Below are 18003 nucleotides of genomic sequence, written 5' to 3'. Positions count from 1 at the left end.
AAAGACAAAGATTTATATATATCGTAAGCAATAAGTGAGAATGCACCTAAAACAATCGAGTAAACGTCTAATCGGCCTCTAGAAGTTCAAATTACAAGGCCATTAGTATAAGGCACACCAGTCTGAGGTAACCATGTGTCCCCAACTATAAGTTATGAGACAGTGAACTTGACCGCATTAGTGGCATCTATGATATGGTAACCAGGCCATGTAACTCTATTTGAAGTATTTGATCCTGGGTCGGAATTGTTGTATTCGGCGTAATATTAAGTAGCCAGAGCGAAATCAACTGTAAAATCCCTGTAAAATCCTAGCTTCAAGTTTCTGTAACTGTAAAATTAAATATTATAGTAGCATATATAGTATATATTGTAGTCCATTATATTATATCAAAGGCAACTGTAATGATATTGATTTTGTTAAAAGAGGTTAAATGTGGATACTTGAAGTCGTGAACTATAAGTTTGTATAATTTTATCTTGATCTAATTTTTTTTTCCTTCTTTATGCTAAGTGGGCCAACCAAGATATCAAGTAGTCCTTTATCACATGCGTATTTCATTGAAACTTTTATATATATATATATATATATATATATATATATATATATATATATATATATATATATTATGTTGAAGTCATGCTTCCTCTTGGTTGAATAATATGTATTTCAGGAGTTCCAAATCTTTAATTATGGGAATAGAATAGGAATTGGATGAGAAAGGACCCCATAAATAAAAAGCTTAAGACGTGCACTTATTTTGAATTGTGAATCGACAATTTTTTTGATAGGAGCTGAGGCTTCTTTTGTATCGTGAAATTTGTTACATAATGCAACATCAGTTGTACTGCTCAGGGATATGGTAGAAATACTTGGAATCTAGAAGGGGTGAAGATTTGTCTTAGCAATGAATATATATTCAGACTCTTAGAGAGCTATCCAAGCCATAAATAGAAGAAAAAAGATCGTTCTTAGAGCTGCTACAATTTGACACAATAACACATCACTTGGAACACGCATAAAGAATTGACACAACAATTTTCAGACATCTACAAAGAACTAATGTTATTCATTTAATTACAAATAGTTGCAAGTCTTTTAACAAAAAATATATATTCATTTAACGGCACCCGTCCAAGTATGAGAACACATCATTAATGAATAGTAAAAAAATAAACAACCACTCAAGGACATCAGCAGATAAACCAGCCATAAACCACTCAGAATACGTCAATACTTTGACAGATTTAACTCTTCGCGTAGCCATTCCCAGCGCAAATGCTTTAGAAATTAATCAAGAGATGAAAAACCTATAAATTTACCCACCAACAACCTATAAATTTCAGCATTGAATTTCTTTTCCGTGACAGATGAAAAACCTTACTTTACACATTACATGTACATCAGTACGTTTATCATGAACTTGGCAATGAACAAACGATAGAAAATTAGGAAACTATAAAAAACAAGAGCAAGTTCAAGGGATATTGAGAAAAATAAAAGTACCTTTAAGAGTGACTGAATTTACTTATTCGCTAAAGTCAATCAAGATAGATACTTTCGATAAATAGGTTAACCCATTTACTTTCTTAAAAAGTGAGAGTGAGAATACACGTGGAAATTAGAGATACAAGTGGTGAAAGTGAGACCACATGTTAAGTATACTAATTAATGGGCTAAGAATTAAGCCAACATTTATCATAAAACCCATTAAAAAAATGATAATTAAAAGACAGCCCAAAATTTGGATATGTAATACACTATAAGGCCCATTGATTAAAAAAAAAAAAAAAAAAAAAATCCTAGTCTAACAAATTATTAGGCGATGGGAACTTTGATCAATTAATTTACTTTCTGAATTTCAATATGGTTTGGAAGTAAGATTTTTGATACATAATAAAAAAAAAATTAAAAAAAATAATATAAAAACGGTCCCCGTTCGTTGAACGGGTCCAAAAATCTAGTTTACTTTAATTTAGACTTGCAATGTAACAATATAAAGTTGGGTTTCTTTGGAATTCCAATACTATAATTTCACATGCACAAAACTACTGTCTCTAAGATAGCCAGTATGTTATTAGAATTAATTTACATGGGCAATACTATGCAAATAGCCTGTATTTTGGTGTTTCGTGTACGGGTGTTGTTTTTATTGTCAAATTATGTGATGTTATAACCATTGCCAGTTGGTAGTATGTGTAATTTTGAGCCTTATACTGATTGAGGATACTATAATTTGATCATTGTTATGTTACCATGAATGCATCATTCTTTCTATGTTAGGTTGTAATTTTATATTATATTTGGATCCCTCATCTATTCACCATTTCTTTGTTTGATCATTTATTTTGATTCTATGTGATCTTTTGCTGTAATTTTCATTTTTACTAATTAATTTGGCTCTCGGTGTCTTTCTATCAGTGTTTATTGGTTCAAGATTGGCAATTCAACACCGAATGCAAATGATTCTTCGCGGGATTATCTTCACTTGATCGTTATAAAAATGTATGTTATGGTTAGCTTCAACTTTCTCAACTCCAAAGGATTTACTTGCTTATTGTTTGTTGAATTGACAATTTAATGTTGACTGTACAGCCTATAACATTGATTTATTTTTAAATCTTTGCTACATGCCAAGAGTCTAATTGTGAGTAGTTTCCTCGGGACATCAGTTAATAAGGTGCGCATATCATACTACCAATTCCTATACGACGTAATAACAGGTTTGTATATTTGCTTCATTTACCTTTTTCTGCAGTAATAGTTTCCATCACCAGCTATGAGTCCTTCGATTTTTCACATTCCTATGTAATGTTGTCTAGGTACAAAATCTATGATAATCAATTTATCAATGAGGATTTGTTTATTCTATTATCGTCTCTGACGGTTATTAATCATGGTTTCAGATTTGGACTTTCCTATACATCTTGGCAAAAAATTGTTCGGCAACTTTAATTATCCTGTTAGTAATCGTTTCCTCATATGTAAATTCACTATAATTAAGCTAATTTTAGTCTAGGTCAAACTAATATGGTAATTTGTTGTGCCGTTACCATGTGCGATTATTTTTTTTAAAAAAATCGATAAGACTATAAGCGTGTGTAGGTATGTCCTATAAGTTGCAGTAGAAGTTATGCCAATGTCTCATTTCAATTAGAATTTATTTGCAGGATTACAAGATGAGTAGAACGCAATTTGGGATTACTACATCGATCATACAAAAAGTCAAACAATGTACATCAGTTCATTCGAGGATGGCTACTGTATAAAACAATAAATCGAGTCTACAAATGCATCCTCATGGTTATCAGAATGCTGGAAGCACGATGTGTAGGTGCTAGATGACACATTTTGGTACAACACATGGATATATATTCAAGGAATGTACAAATTACAAAATACATATCAAAACTTCAGGACTATCTGGTGATGGTTATGACTATGACATAGTTTTCAGTTAGTGGATGGGTTACAAGATTTGTATGTTTTTGGAAAAGTTTGCCTTTCACTTTCACATGGATATTTACGCTTGATTTCTACGGCCTTCATTTTCTATGCCCGATTGAATTCAATATCATGCAAATACCATCTAATTTCCATGTTGCAAGTGCATTGTTATTACTAATTCTTAAGTTGCAAGTTAAGCTGGTATTAACCTAAATATCTTGGCAAGTTTATGAGTAGTGAAAAAATCCAAATTTCGTGTAGCAAACCCGCCTGACAACATAAGGACCTGAAAATAAGCAAAAGCAAAAGTCCAAAACTAAAAACATCTAAATACTAAGCCTAACCATAAGCCCAAAACACAAGTAAAGCCGAACCTTTAAAGCATACTATGCAACAATCCCGGCCATGGGCCGGCTCAATGGCTAGTAACTTCTAATTAGTTTGTTACTAACAAAAACATCAAACAATCCATCAAACAATCCATTGTATGAGGTTTTGCAGAAGATGGACGGACTACCGATAAAAATCATCACTGACATCCTTGCAAGGCTCCCAATTAGTTCTCTATCTCCATGCAGGTACGTTTGCCAAACATAGTGAAACATAATCTCTGATCCTTTATTAATAACAACAAAGCCCAATACTTTATTCTTGTGCTGCACTGGTCATACACATGTGGAGAAAGACTTCGTTTATTGCAATTGTGCTACCAATTCGAAGAGCATGTTCAAGTATGCGTATATCCCATCACCGTGGTTAAAAAACTTGAATCTCTATTTTTGAGCATGGATTCTTCAAACACAGTTGTTCTTGTGGGATTGTGCAATGGAGGTAACGTTTGCTGCTCCCATGGACAATGGTTTCCGAAAACCTGTTTACATACTTAACCCTTAACAGAGAACACAAAGGACTTCCGTGACTTAGAATGTTCATTCACGACAAAGTTTTTTCTGGATTTGGTTTCAATATCTCTACACAAGAAATCAAGATTATGTTTGTGGAATTTTATGGTAGTGTGAATAATAAAGTGGTAGTTCACACACCTGGTAGTAATACATGGAGAAAAATGCGTGATGCCCCAAATATTCTAATTAACACGCTTTGAAGAGGTATCGTTCGGCATTCATCAATGATTCCTTTCATTGGATAACAAGGGGACCAATAAAACGATTGGTCATCAATCTTCCAGTTCCAGTCGCTCATTTTAGCATGGCATTTAGGGGCGAAGAGTTTAGCAATATTCTAGTACACGAAGTCACCACTATCTTGAATACTAATTTCAGATGTTGTTCAAAATACTACATACTTCGGGTACTTGCCGCCCTCTGCTATTGGTAAACTGCTCTTCTGAACAAGTTGTTGACATATGGTAGATGAAAAATTATAAAGTAAAGGAGTCTTGGGCTAAGCAGTTTACTATATTGAAAGAACAAATATTGCAGTCGTGTTACACGATTTCACCTATGATAATTCGAACGAACGGAGAGATCATACTACTATGCGATGACAGGTATCTGGTTTCTTATAACACCGAAACTGACAAGCAGACTATGAAAGTTATTTCCGACAATAAAAGTAGGAACCAAGTTCAAGTATTTCCAATTGATGGTAACTTTTTATCACTAATATCAGCTTATGGAGCAGAGAATAACACTGAGAAGAACTTTCAGAGGAAGATTAAAAGAAAGCCGGCTTATAGAGCAGAGAATAAAACTGAGAAGAACTTTTTTAGGAAGATAAAAAGAAAACGACTGCCATAACAAAGTTCATGTTTAATCCCTTATGGAGCAGAGAATAAAACTGAGAAGAACTTTTTTAGGAAGATAAAAAGAAAATGACTGCCATAACAAAGTTCCTATTTAATATTAGCAAGTGATATCCTCTACTGATGACTGACCTATGCAGGTTTGTCATGACTTTTTCCTTGGCTACCAGCCTTGCATATGGGTTTTGGGGAAGTCAGGAAGACCTATGTGTTGAACGTTTCGGGTGATGGAATAGGGATGTTTGATTAACTTTTGTATCCATCGCCATTCCCCATTTAACTTGGTGCACTGCATTTTCAAAAGCTTCCTGTTGAACTGGCTCTTATTTCAATCTGTGCTGGACCGATCTTGGTGGTCTTCTTTGATAAGGAAATAGCTTTAAGTGTTTCATACTTTCATCTATGCAGATACTTCAGGATTAGTAAGACACTTGTTCACGTGATTGGGCTGATGGAATTCTTGGAGTCTCTAGGAGTCTTTAATAGGACCGTCCCAGAAACAAAACTAGACACCTACAATGAGAAAAATATCTACATAGATCAAACACCTTACCTGAGTAGCATTAGTGCACGGACTAGAGTATAAAATAAACCTTTTCTTTTTCCTTTGGTCAAAATCCAGAGGGTTAATATAGTGTCAAAGAAGTAATCAGTTTTATAGAACAAACTCTTTTAGCTCCCCCCCCTCCAAAATAATAATAATAAATATATAAATAAAACAATAAAAAAAAATACATAAAAAAATTCAACCTACTTTAAGGTAGGAACTTACAGAATATAATTCTATTTAGCTTCCTCAGTCTTAGACAGTATAATTTATTACCAATTTCTAATGGAAAAGCATTTCTAGAAGGCAACTTTCGCTAATTAATAGGTTATCTTAGATTTGAACTTGTGAGAGACTGGGAAGAGTAGGTACCACACTGTTCACTACTTATCAATTTTTATCTTCTAACATTTGCCCCGAAGTGCATTTCCTCATTTGTTCGCCATATATTTGAGAACACTACCCTCTTGCAATGCACATAGCCAATCATTTGAGATGGCTCATGTAGGTTTTTAAACCAATTCAATCTTGCTTCCCTTTTCACAAACGCTACTCCCTCCTAAAGTTCCAGTTCTTACGAAAAATACATATTATATTCAAAAACAACATTCAAATTTTACAGTTCAAAGGATTGTTATAAATAATATAATTTGTAAGAAAATAACGTGAAAGGTTTTTTTTGTCTTTTAATGTAGAAAACTGTACAAGCAATTCACTGGAAGACGGAAAAGCAGAGAATGAACAAAATGAGTCCAAGAACCAAGAAACGATAGTCTACTTGAAACAACATTACCAGGTAATACTTGTTGAGATTATAAAGCCTTGCCATCAAATATATAAAGGAATCTACTAATCATACAAAATCTATAAGCATACCTAGTGTTTTGAGATCAGCCACTCTTGATATGAGATAATTAATCGAACCTTTCGCCTTCAAATTTAGCAATATGGTAACCTCTGAAAACGCTTTTTGTAGTGATTGTATCTTCTTATTGAGTTCGGCCAGCTCCTTCTCCTTGCCACTCAATTTAATAGTCAAGGTAATGCCAACTTTCTTCAACACCAACACACTTTTTAGTAAAAACTCAAGAAACTTGAATTCGTTTTCAGACCCTTCAAAATTTTGCATCTCAATACATTTTAGTTGACAAAGCTTGCAAGTAAATGATAACTATGTATCCCAATCTCCTCTCTCATCTTTAGGCTCGATAATTCTCTAATATAAAACAATTGGTAAAGCAACAGTACAATTTGTGTTTCTACAATTTGTTTCTTTTCCGTTTCTACTGTTACTACTTTTCCTCTTGTTCCAATAATTAGTAACATATACAAAAGAGGGAAACATAACAGATGTAATAGGCATCCCTAGTGAGATTTTTATTTATTTGTTTAGATTTTAAGTGTATAAACAAAAACCCAGTTAGAGTGGTTTAGAGTTCTAGTTATTAAGGGATAGTATTATTATATATAGGTTTTGTAGCCTTCTTTGTCAATGGGTTATTAGAAAAAAAATTATTATTTTTGAAAGATCATGATAATGAATATTAAATTGAGTTGAAACCCTAATTGTTGATTTGTTATATATTATTCTGCTGCGTTTTCACATCAGAATTGAAACACTATGCTTTTTGATGAACTTAGTAGTTGGTAACTTTAAGCTGTAACTGTATAACTACAAGATAAGAGTTGAAAAAACTTGAAATATGATATAGTAATTGATAAATACCTGGGTTCTTTCCAAGACAAGAGTTTCTAAAAGTGGGAAAACCTCTAACCGTTTTACCAATAAATAGATGTAAGATTTGTCACATTGTACCATTCTGTAAGCTTCAAATACTTCAAACTTTGGACTGAAACTAGTACCCCTTCCAACATATTTGGCAATTCTTCAAAAGCCTGACAATGAAAAAGAGAGCAATTTAGAAACAACTACTTCACAGGTAAATTTTTGACAGTAAGGAAGTGCTTGACAAAAGATGTTTTTTCCATATGCTACAACTGAATTGTTTGAGGAGAGCATCTATATATCAACCATTTACAACCTAGCAAAGTTACAAACCATTGGAATTCGGCACCATAGCTTTAATTAGTAGAGGGGGTATTCCTCGGAGAAAGGTACCTCAGAGTATAGAGATTATCTAAATTGGCATTTAAGTTTGTAGTCGACAAATCTGTTATGTCACCCCATATACTTATTTAAAAAAGCGGTGTTAGTTCAAATTATCATGTTTCCAAACTTCTTGACCAAAAATAAAAAAGAAAAGAAACCGTAAAGCACATTTGTTTTCCCAATGTTCTGAAATAATTGAGTTCTCACTAATAAAAAAAAGTACACAATGCTAGCTGAAGCCATTTTCACAATAGAGAAAGATGAAAGAAAACATACTTGAAAGCCATGTCCCGATAGAGTAAGCGACTTTGCATTAGTGATTCCTTTTAGAATGTTACTCAAACATCTACCAAATGAAATATTGAGGGTTGCCACGCCATCCGCATCTTTTTCCCCTCAGTAATACATATATGTGTCAATCTCAAAGAAGAACTAGAGCCGAAAGATTCTCCAAGGTGTAGTCTTCGTAGGTATAGCCAATACATTTGAGTGATGTGAGACTGGGCACCGCAGATATCTTAATCGAGGTTTTATAATTAATTCCTTGAAAAATATTCTCCAGTGCAAGTACTTAAATTTAGGACCAGATATTGCAAGCCTTCTAACCGCAATATGGTCACAATAATCAATAATAAAGCTTTCCACAATTGGCAAGTCCAAAACTAAATCCCCATGACCATTGCTCGGAAGAGGGATCCTAAGTAATTCCAAAGTTTTAACTTCGGCCAGAAAAGCAATTTGTATTTGATGATAGAATAGATACACCACCAAATCTAAGCACTTGAACTCGTCGCTTTTGAGCATAAGTAACCCATCTATCAATCCGTCTGGAATCATCATATTCGGCAGAGAGGAAATACAGATCAAACTTGTCTATATCAGATCCATCTCGGATAAGTAAAACTGTGTCTACAAAAAACTTGAACTTACCCTTCTTCAGTTTGAAATTACGTCGATTCGTCCAGGAATCTTCATGAAACTTAAGAGTTCGGACTGATCGCCATAGGTTTGTCCATCTTTTGGAAAGAAGGCTTGTTTGCAGAACTTCTTTCTTGTCCATGAAAAAGAGGATGTGATGAATAAGTGGTTCGTATAAGCCACTGATTCTATCTTCATTGTTTATATTCATTAATTTCTTGTTGGCAGCAGTGGAACTTGATGAAGAAGAATTCCCTTCAGCTTCCATCTCAATATTTTCAAACCAAATCCAAATCCTCGAAAGGTAGATGAACCGAACCAATAGATTCTGAAACAAAACACATTACCAATTACAAATTATCAACATCGAGAATCTATGGTCCCGAACCGACTTTCGCTTTTCCTCCTTTTACCTTGTTCAGCCATTTGGAAGTTGGAGCTCTTCAACGGCCATGTTGTCTTAGGTCCAAATGTCCAATAAGATAATGGGTTGGATACGGGGTCCGTAATTTTGACCCGACTTGATAGTCGATTGCATGGCAGTGAAGGCAATGAGAACCTGACGATTGGAGTAACTTGTTCGAGTTCCATTACACGTGACAGGATGGGAACCAAAGATTTTAAGGGTTCATGTCACTGGACAGCAACCACTGGTCTGAGGGGGTTTTCGACCAGCTCAGATCAGATATCGTTGAACGTATTTTGAAATACAATATAGACAGTTGAAACAGTTCATCAAATATCGACTGGGAAAAACACGCATAAATCCCAGCAGGCCAAGGCAAAAACAAAAGACAACTAATATTACGATTTACATGAATGGAAGACAACAGTAATACATAGGTCCAGCCAGCTAGGTAAGAAATCCGCTTCAGAGAAAGCTATGTTGATAATATCAGTGGCATTCGCATCCCTGTTATCTCCCACAACAAGCACTTCATTCTCTTCTTCAGCCACCTCAAAGTTTAGCGTCCTCAGTACTTTATGCATTGAACGGACTCCAGTCTGCATGATGTTAGCTTACTTGTCCAACAACCTGCCATAATAATAAAATAATAACAATAATCCAAAAACTTAATTATGAGCGTCTACTTCAAATAACAATACCAAACACTTTTGTGTTCCTTGAATATGAGAAGGACGACCAGTCAATAAAGTGAAAGATACTTTTGTGTTCCTTGAATAAATGAATCTACAAATGCTGGTAAAATTATAAGCATGTACGTAGCAATTTATGATCAGCCAAGCACTTGAAAGGGGATAATCAATCAGAATACTCTTCTAAACCGAGCAATATGGTAACCCCTGAAAACGTTTTCTGTTGCGATTGTATCTTCAACTTGACTTCGGCCAGCTCATCCTCCTTGCTGCACAACTAAATAGTCGATGTAATGCCGACTTTCTCCAACACCAAATTACTTCATAGCAAAAACTCAAGAAACTTGAATTCGTTTTCAGACCCTTGAAACTTATGCATCTCAATAGACTTTAGATGACAAAACATGCATGTGAACTCTCTCTCTCTCTCTCTCATTACTTAGTGACACACAGAAAATATAATAGGTGGAACTCTTAGCAATCGAAAAAGTTCATCAACACAAAAAAAACACTTTGCTTTTGCAGTGAACCTTAGAAAGCTTATAATCTAACACAAGTTTACGCTGTAACTGTCCGAGTACAAGATAAGAGTTGAAAACTTGAAACAGGCATAATACTAGGTTAATACCTTCCTTGTCTCCAAAACAAGAGTTTCTAAATGTGGGAAGATCTCTAATTATTTCGCCAAAGAAAAGATGTGGGATTTATCACACCGTTCTACAACCTTCAAATACTTCAATTGTCGGAACAAAATGGGCACTCCTTCCAACATATTTGGTAGTTCTTCAAAAGCCTGACAATTAAAAAGAGAACAAATTAGAAACAACTACTTGCAGACAGGGTGTGGTTAAGTACAGTCTACAGACCAAAAGGTTGGTTTCCATAAATCAAATACAACAAAAATATTCGAGGAGAGTATCTACAAATCCACCATTTGCAGCCTATTGAAAATACAAACAGGATCTTAGCACCATAACACTCTTGTTTACTGGATGGGTATTCTTCTAATTTTTATGACATAGACACACACGTAAAACTCAGTTGCATTAACATCACGAGATTCAACAACTATCTCCTGTTCCTGAAATTGGCCAAGGATGCAGGGGTGGATCTATGAGTTGGTTGTCTGGGGCTACCCCACTTTTTGCCCCAAAAAGATAGTGGTCACTATTCATGAATTATACCCCCAAAAAAGTCAAAAACCAAATAGTAGTGGCAATTAAGGCTAGTAGCCCCCCAAACTAAGTAGACAGAGAATAGAATATACATCGAGAAAAACCAAGTGCCATAACATTTACCAAGAATGTAAAGTAAGTCAATTGCAACTTGCAAGAGATCCTTTTCCCAGTTCCCCCACCCCCACAAAATCCGCCTTCCCATAATATAATGTTAAATCTAGACACTATGATGACTTAATCATGTGCACAAAAAACAATGACTTACAAAAATAAAATACCAGTAAGCGTACCTTTGTCCCCATATATTTAAGATTATGTGTTGTACCACGTAACCGTGTTCCTGAGTCCTTATCCAGGTATCATAGTCTGGGACCTATCACCACATTGATTTGTCTGCTATTAGCTTAAGCTTCCAAACGATACTAGTTGTTGTCCTTATTCCATAGGCATTTGGTAGATCTGATCGTTCAGTTACTCAACCGCTCTGCGAATTTGCTATGGGGAGCCAAGGATAAAAGAAAAAGAAACTCTAACATGGAAAGTGAATTAAGAAAATGACTTTTGGACATGTCACTTTCATGAAACATACAGCTTGTACCAAGTAATTGGAAAAGCTTTTTTTCTTTCCAGAGTTTTGGGAACTAATGGAGAATTACCATTCTGAGAAACTTATCCACTACCAGTAAGTTTAAGAGGCTCATTGGCATAAAAAATAAAATTTCAAATGTGGTGAGCTGCTTCCCAAGAACCAACCATCTACACCGTCAGATCCATGTCCTAGGTTTTATCATGTAAGACATAACTTTACCTATAGGTGAACTTTCTAAGTTCATAGTACTATCCAATGGTATCTCACATGCATAGACTCTCCTGAAAACAGATGGAAACTGTTCTTAACAAACTATGCATACCAATAAGATATTGCATACATAGTACTTTTAAGTTTTGACCAAAATGGTATTCCAATAGGACATCGAAAATGTCAATGCTCTTCAACAATCTCTCAAGAAATACAAAGAATGCATAATAATATACAGCAAACCATAGATATCGAACGCATCAATGCTCTTAAAGATTAGCTTAAGAAATACAAAGAATATACATAATCATATACAGCAAACAATAGTTTAGATAGACCTCACTTTGTGTAAGAGTTAATAGTATGGATACTAATATACTATTAACTGAGATATAATCCGTTAAATTGAAGGTAATATATAATGGATGATAAAAATAAAATAAAAGAACATATTAAGTTATCGATTAGAAAAATTTTAAACTTACGAAATTCAAGAAAATGGTTGGAGGACGTACTCATTACAAGAATAATTACAAGCTGATGTACCAGGATAACAAAAGCTTGCTCGTCACAACAGGTCATACAGAACATGATTGATAACAACAGTCCCAACCGAAGAATATCATCCGCAGCTCACCTTACAACAAGAAATTACGAAGTATGTCCAAACTCTCGTGATTTGGTTCATCTTTAGCCAGCAAATTTATAACCATAGACATAGTATTTGCATCCGCCGAGAACCTCCTCTCATCCATTACCTTAAGAAATTGCACTGCCTTCTCAAAATTTCTGCCTTTGAGAAATCCTTGAACCATGATATTGAACGTGCGGTCATTTGGAGCAACATTATTCTCTTCCATCTCTATGAACAAACTTTGAGCATCAATTAACATGCCCTCCTTACAAAAGCCATTGATCATTGTGGTATGTGTTATGGTGTTGGGCAGCACCTCTTTTGAAGAAAGGCTGTAAAACAGTTCCTTGGCTTCCAACAACTTTCCTTCTTTGCACATGTAGTGAATAATATTGTTATAAATCACAACATTAGCTCTTAACCCATTGCTTTCCATCAATCGAATCAAGCTCATTGCTTCTGAAAGTCCACCATTAGAACACACACCTTCTATTAATGTACCATATATGACAATATTTGGACTCTGCCCACGAGTTTGCATGTCTTCAAAAAAATTCTTTGCTTCCACAACTCTCCCAACCTTACATAATCCACTTATAAGGGTGCTATACGTGATAACATTAGGTTTCAAACACTTGCACTTCAATTTCTCATAAAGTTGCATAGCCTCATCTAATCTCTTAGCCTTGCAATAATCATTAATCAAAGTATTACAAGTAACAATGTTAGGCTCCAGACCAACGTCAACCATTAAAAGAAAAACATTCACAGCCTCTTCCATTTGACCTTGCATACAATACCCATCCATCAAAGAGTTGTATGTGATATTGTTAGGTGCCATATTTATTTGGATCATCTCCTCTAATAGTTGATGTGCCTTACTAAGCTTCCCTTCTTTGCAATACATATCGACCAAAATATTGTATGTTGTCACATCTGGCGAGATTCCTCGACTGATCATATGGTGTAACAATTCAGTTGTCTTGTTCCAATTATTGGAGATGCATAGGCCACGAATCAAAGAACTATATGTGATGACATCAGGCGTTATACCTCTTTGAAGCATCAATTCTAACACCTGAAGTGCTTCACTGGTCCTACCCTCATTGCCAAGGGCATCAACAAGAACATTGAAGGTTACTACATCCGGTGAGATGCTCCTTTTGGACATATCATCAAACAAGCTCAAGGCTCCTTTCAGTTGACGAGTTGACGAATGTTGCATAGTCCGTGAATTAAAGAGCTGTAACTTACGACATCTGGGACAACTCCTCGACCAATCATTTCCTTAAAGAGATTGAAGGGCAGTATCTGAATTTAATGATTTGCAGAACCAATTGATGACAACCCCATTTTGAGCTAAGGCTGCAGCAGTTGACCAGAAGGAATGAAGCCCAAGTGAGTGTCAGTTGCATTTTCACTATCTTTTTCTCATTAAAAGTGGAAAGCCCAAAACCCGAACACAACCCAAAAGCCCAAAACCCGAACAAAACCTAGTAAGAAATGAATGTGATGAAATGTTGGTGAATAATACTTGTTGGATATCGATTAAGATGGTGTAGGCTACCATAACAATACTTGTTTGAAAAGAAAGATTGGTCAATGACAATAATGCCAAATCGTAATCTAGGATACTAACAGAAGATGTATTTAGGAATTAGGACTGTGTTGAGTTGTATTTAGGGATTAGGAATTATGGTCTACTACTAACCAACTCAATTCACATTTCCCATCATGTACGTACATAACATTTTTTGATCGGGTCCAAGTTGTTATAGACCTAACTCATTCAAACCAAACCAATCCGTTCTCCACAAGTCCACGTTACGAAATGGCTAAGAGCATCTTTTTTTTTACAACAAAAAAAGCACCAAACAACTTTATGAGCAACATCAAAAAAACACCAAGCAACTACGCGGTTTTACCAAAACCGCGCCATATAGCCTATACGGTTTTGCCAAAACCGCGCCACTAAAGCCCAACTGACAGGCCCAAGCCCACGCGGTTTTGACAAAACCGCACGGTGTTCTCAAAGTCGCGTGCTACTTCTATATATACAGCTCCAAAGCCGCATGATTCAATCACTTTCACCTCTTCTCACAATTATAAAATCCTCTCTTTAGTTAAAAAAAAAAACAGAAACCTACCTAAACTCTTAAAATTTGATATGGATCCTTTAGAACCTTTCGACGGTGATAATTGGCAGTACAAAGACGACATTGGCGATGAGGAAGTAGAATACAGTGGGGGAGAAGACAGTGGGGAAGAAGAACCCGAGGATGTCGCGCCGGCTGATAGACATCCCTATGTACTGGAGTATCAGATGAACGACTTTGATTGGCAATTTGCACCTGGAGAAGCACTTGATATGGAAGTTGTGTCTTCTACACGTGATACAAAACACGTGTCGAGTGTAGTGGCTAATACTTAGGTAATTAATTAGTTTTGATTAAATATTTTGAATATTAATTAGTTGAGTTGGACCAATTAATTATTTATCTTATAATGATTTTTTTTATTATAATATCGGCATGTTGTTGACTACCGAAAGTTAGATCGGCTTTTATTTGGTGTTAGAGAGTGGTGGAAGGTTATTAGGAGTTTGGATGAGTTTGTACATATTAGAGATAGTATTTTGTATACACCTTTGGGTATTTTGATTGATAACGGATTATGAGAAGGCCGATTGGGCAAATGGTCATAGCTTTAGTAGAAAGATGGTGGAGTAGAACTCATACATTTCATTTTTCTTGTCTTGCGGAGTTAGGGTTTACACCACTAGACTTTACTATGATTTCGGGTTGAGTATCGGTATAGGCCAACCGATACCTTTTCATACAAATTATGAGAATATGGATAGTATGCTTATGAGTTTTCCTCGTTTGGGTGCGGATGCTTATGATTCTTCCGGATTAAACTATCTCATATTAAGATTGTATATATGGAACCCCTTGCATCCCGATACACGAGCGAGTTAGCTTTGACCGCTCTCCGGGTAGTGAGGGGTGCCGACAAGATGTTAAGGCTTTTTGATGTTTTTATTGGACATGTTTTGTTTCCCAATGGTCATTCTACTGCACGAATCGATATTATGCTTATGTATCCGATTTGCATACTATGAGAGATTATGACCCGGGTAGCTCGGTATATGCCACATTGATATCGGCGTTAGATAAAACTTCAAAGACATTCGGAAGTAGAAGTCCCCGATTGCGTGATTCACGGGACTTTTAGAGATTTGGTTTTATGAGTACTTTCGATGTCTTTGTCATAACATAGACATGATTGTTGATACTAAGCCCTAGATTTGCTAGTTGGTCGGGGCCTCACTTGACTCGTAAATGAGGGGCGATTAGGAATAATATCTGTATGGCTCGTGCTCGAGTTGATATTAGATCATTGTCATCTATTGAGTGGAGACTTTGGCGCTTTGTCTACCGCCTTTGACGATCCAAATTGCATGAAGATGCTTGTGTGTTGTCATGTAACAGAGTTGTTTTTGCCGCACGTGACTATCAGGTTTGGTACTGTGGCGACAGATATTGGAGGCAGATGACTGGACGTTATGGAGTTCCATGTGCTCCCATGCCAGATGTTAGTGATGCAAAGTCATGGGGTAGAATTCAAGTTCATGAAGTTCATGCCAGTGGTGGTCCTTGGCCAGATGCGTCTTCTTTTGTTGTTGGCAGCGATCACGATCAAGATATTATAGATGGTGGAACCGTGTCTCCATGGGTCCGTTGTTGCCTCCCCGCTGGTCGGGCTAGCAACTTCGAAGTTTGTGAGCCCTGGAAGGGATGAGGCGTGAGCTACATATTCCTCATCCGCCCATTACTGCTTTACAACCTACAACCTCTCAATGCATATCGGCCCGGCTCACGGTAATGCGCGGAATCCTCAGATGTTTGCCGTGTGTGGACCTGATGGGGAGCCTACTTATATTTCCATTCCTGAGGTGCCTTATGCTCGTTTCTCTGAGTTAGAGCCGCAGATTGATCAGTATACCATGGTGAGTTTAATTGTTTTATTTATCTTCTTCATTATATATATAACTAGTTTTTGAGCCCGTTCAACGAACGGGGACCGTTTTCATCTAATTGATTTAATTGATTTATAATATTTTATAAATTTAATTTTTAAATTATTATATACTAAAAAAGTTTAACTATAGAATATTATAATAATTTAAATTTTGATAAAAACACAAATTTCTAGAAATATTCAATCTACTACCTTGATAGTTAACCATTTGATAGTCTAAACATTTTGTAAAAACAAACTGACGTCAACTTTAGATTGCCTATGGAACTCCCACATGTAACAATTTTATTGGTGGTGCGCACAAAACATGACAAGAAATATAAAGTGAATCCACCAAGATAAACATCGAAAAAGAAAAGTTTATATCATATGCAGTTCATATGCATGTTGCATTGATAAGTTAAATCACAACATTAGGAACTATATGAAGCTCTGCAGGCTCACTAACAATTACATCTAATATACCTATGACATTAATAACTTCTTTATGAACTCTATTGTAAGTCGTCATAGTTATTCAATTCCATGAAATCCATCATCTTTTCATTAAAGAACTTGACAGTAAATACACCATCATATAAGTTAGGGTGGCTAAGTTAGTGCATGAAATTTCTCTAAATATTTCACTATTACACTATTACAAACGAATTAGAAAGGCAATAGAACGGTTTACTTGAAATAGTACTCGTAAAAGGAGTTTTTATGAACCAAGATTTGTAACACTTCGGTTGCTAGGTGTCCTTTCGGATCTTTTATACATTCTTTTATCTTTTAGCCTTTATCCAACATATTACACCAAAATTCCTTTCATGAATGCTAAAGACTTGTTGAATAATCGAGTAGTTTTACTCTTCGATGTCACGTTAAATTCGATAAAAGCAGCATCAAAACTCATTGGTCTAATAGAATTATCAAAACCCTGTGATCTACATGTAATTTAGACTCGTTTGATCATGTTGTACTAATCATGTTGGTAAGAGTTTACAACGTATACACCTAGACAATCCTTTCCCGAAAAGGACTGCCAAATCTATTAGTGTTTCAACTTATAATGGTGAGTTTTCTATGGTTCATTTTTTTCCTTAAATTGGACCATACTGGTGAAGCTAATCAAATCCTAATTATCAAAATCTTCATATCTCTTTGTGTAAAATAACATAAGCCTCTTAATTTTAAGCTTTGCCAACTTATCAATGTTGAAAATGCTATGTAAGATGTTGCATTCAATACGACAATGTAACTCTAGGCTACCAATTGAGAGTAATGTTCTACTGAGATAAAATGCAAAAATAGCAGCTTAGTTACATAAAGTAGGGAATACCAAAGTATGTATTCTCAATCGTCAGTGCTCAAGACACCGTACCATCAATTAATTGGTCATTATACCAATACTTTGGAAAAAAAAGTAAATGAAACGTACTCATCTCATGCATAATGAAATAACTTACTTCCAACACACCTAATGC

The 18003-nt window shown here is 35.5% G+C and overlaps 1 protein-coding gene and 2 long non-coding RNA genes across 13 annotated transcripts in view; 1 reads left to right on the top strand and 2 right to left on the bottom strand.

Annotated features, from left to right (window-relative positions):
• Positions 1-2204: 2204 nt before the first annotated feature.
• On the top strand, positions 2205-3603 carry LOC147505607 (uncharacterized). The gene is made up of 2 exons (XR_015193406.1): positions 2205-2680; positions 3171-3603. It is a non-coding gene; the product is annotated as an uncharacterized LOC147505607 (long non-coding RNA).
• Positions 3604-7448: 3845 nt separating this feature from the next.
• The window catches only part of LOC147505604 (uncharacterized), a 61065-nt gene continuing 50510 nt past the window's right edge, over positions 7449-18003 (bottom strand). The window contains exon 3 of the long non-coding RNA XR_015193404.1: positions 7449-7655. This is a non-coding gene — a long non-coding RNA (uncharacterized LOC147505604). The remainder of the gene's footprint in view (positions 7656-18003) is intronic.
• Positions 9326-18003, bottom strand: part of LOC147505606 (uncharacterized) — a 39445-nt gene continuing 30767 nt past the window's right edge. Inside the window, exons 1-4 of one of the 11 annotated variants that reach the window (XM_086558097.1) lie at positions 12378-13873; positions 11354-11436; positions 10514-10678; positions 9326-9442 (exon numbers count right to left, since the gene is read on the bottom strand). In XM_086558097.1, the coding sequence (XP_086414223.1) occupies positions 12501-13721 (1221 nt within the window). In that variant the 5' untranslated portion in view covers positions 13722-13873 and the 3' untranslated portion in view covers positions 9326-9442; positions 10514-10678; positions 11354-11436; positions 12378-12500. Of the gene's footprint in view, positions 9443-9475; positions 10679-11353; positions 11437-11803; positions 11934-12347; positions 13874-18003 lie in introns of those variants that run through there. The other 10 variants (XM_086558095.1, XM_086558096.1, XM_086558093.1 and 7 more) reach the window with 10 other exon arrangements.

Source organism: Coptis chinensis, chromosome 4 (assembly GCF_015680905.1).
Source record: "Coptis chinensis isolate HL-2020 chromosome 4, ASM1568090v1, whole genome shotgun sequence".
In the NCBI taxonomy this organism is placed as follows: Eukaryota; Viridiplantae; Streptophyta; class Magnoliopsida; order Ranunculales; family Ranunculaceae; genus Coptis; species Coptis chinensis.
The sequence above is the reverse complement of the archived record's forward strand: the minus strand, read 5'-3'. Positions and strand labels throughout refer to the sequence as shown.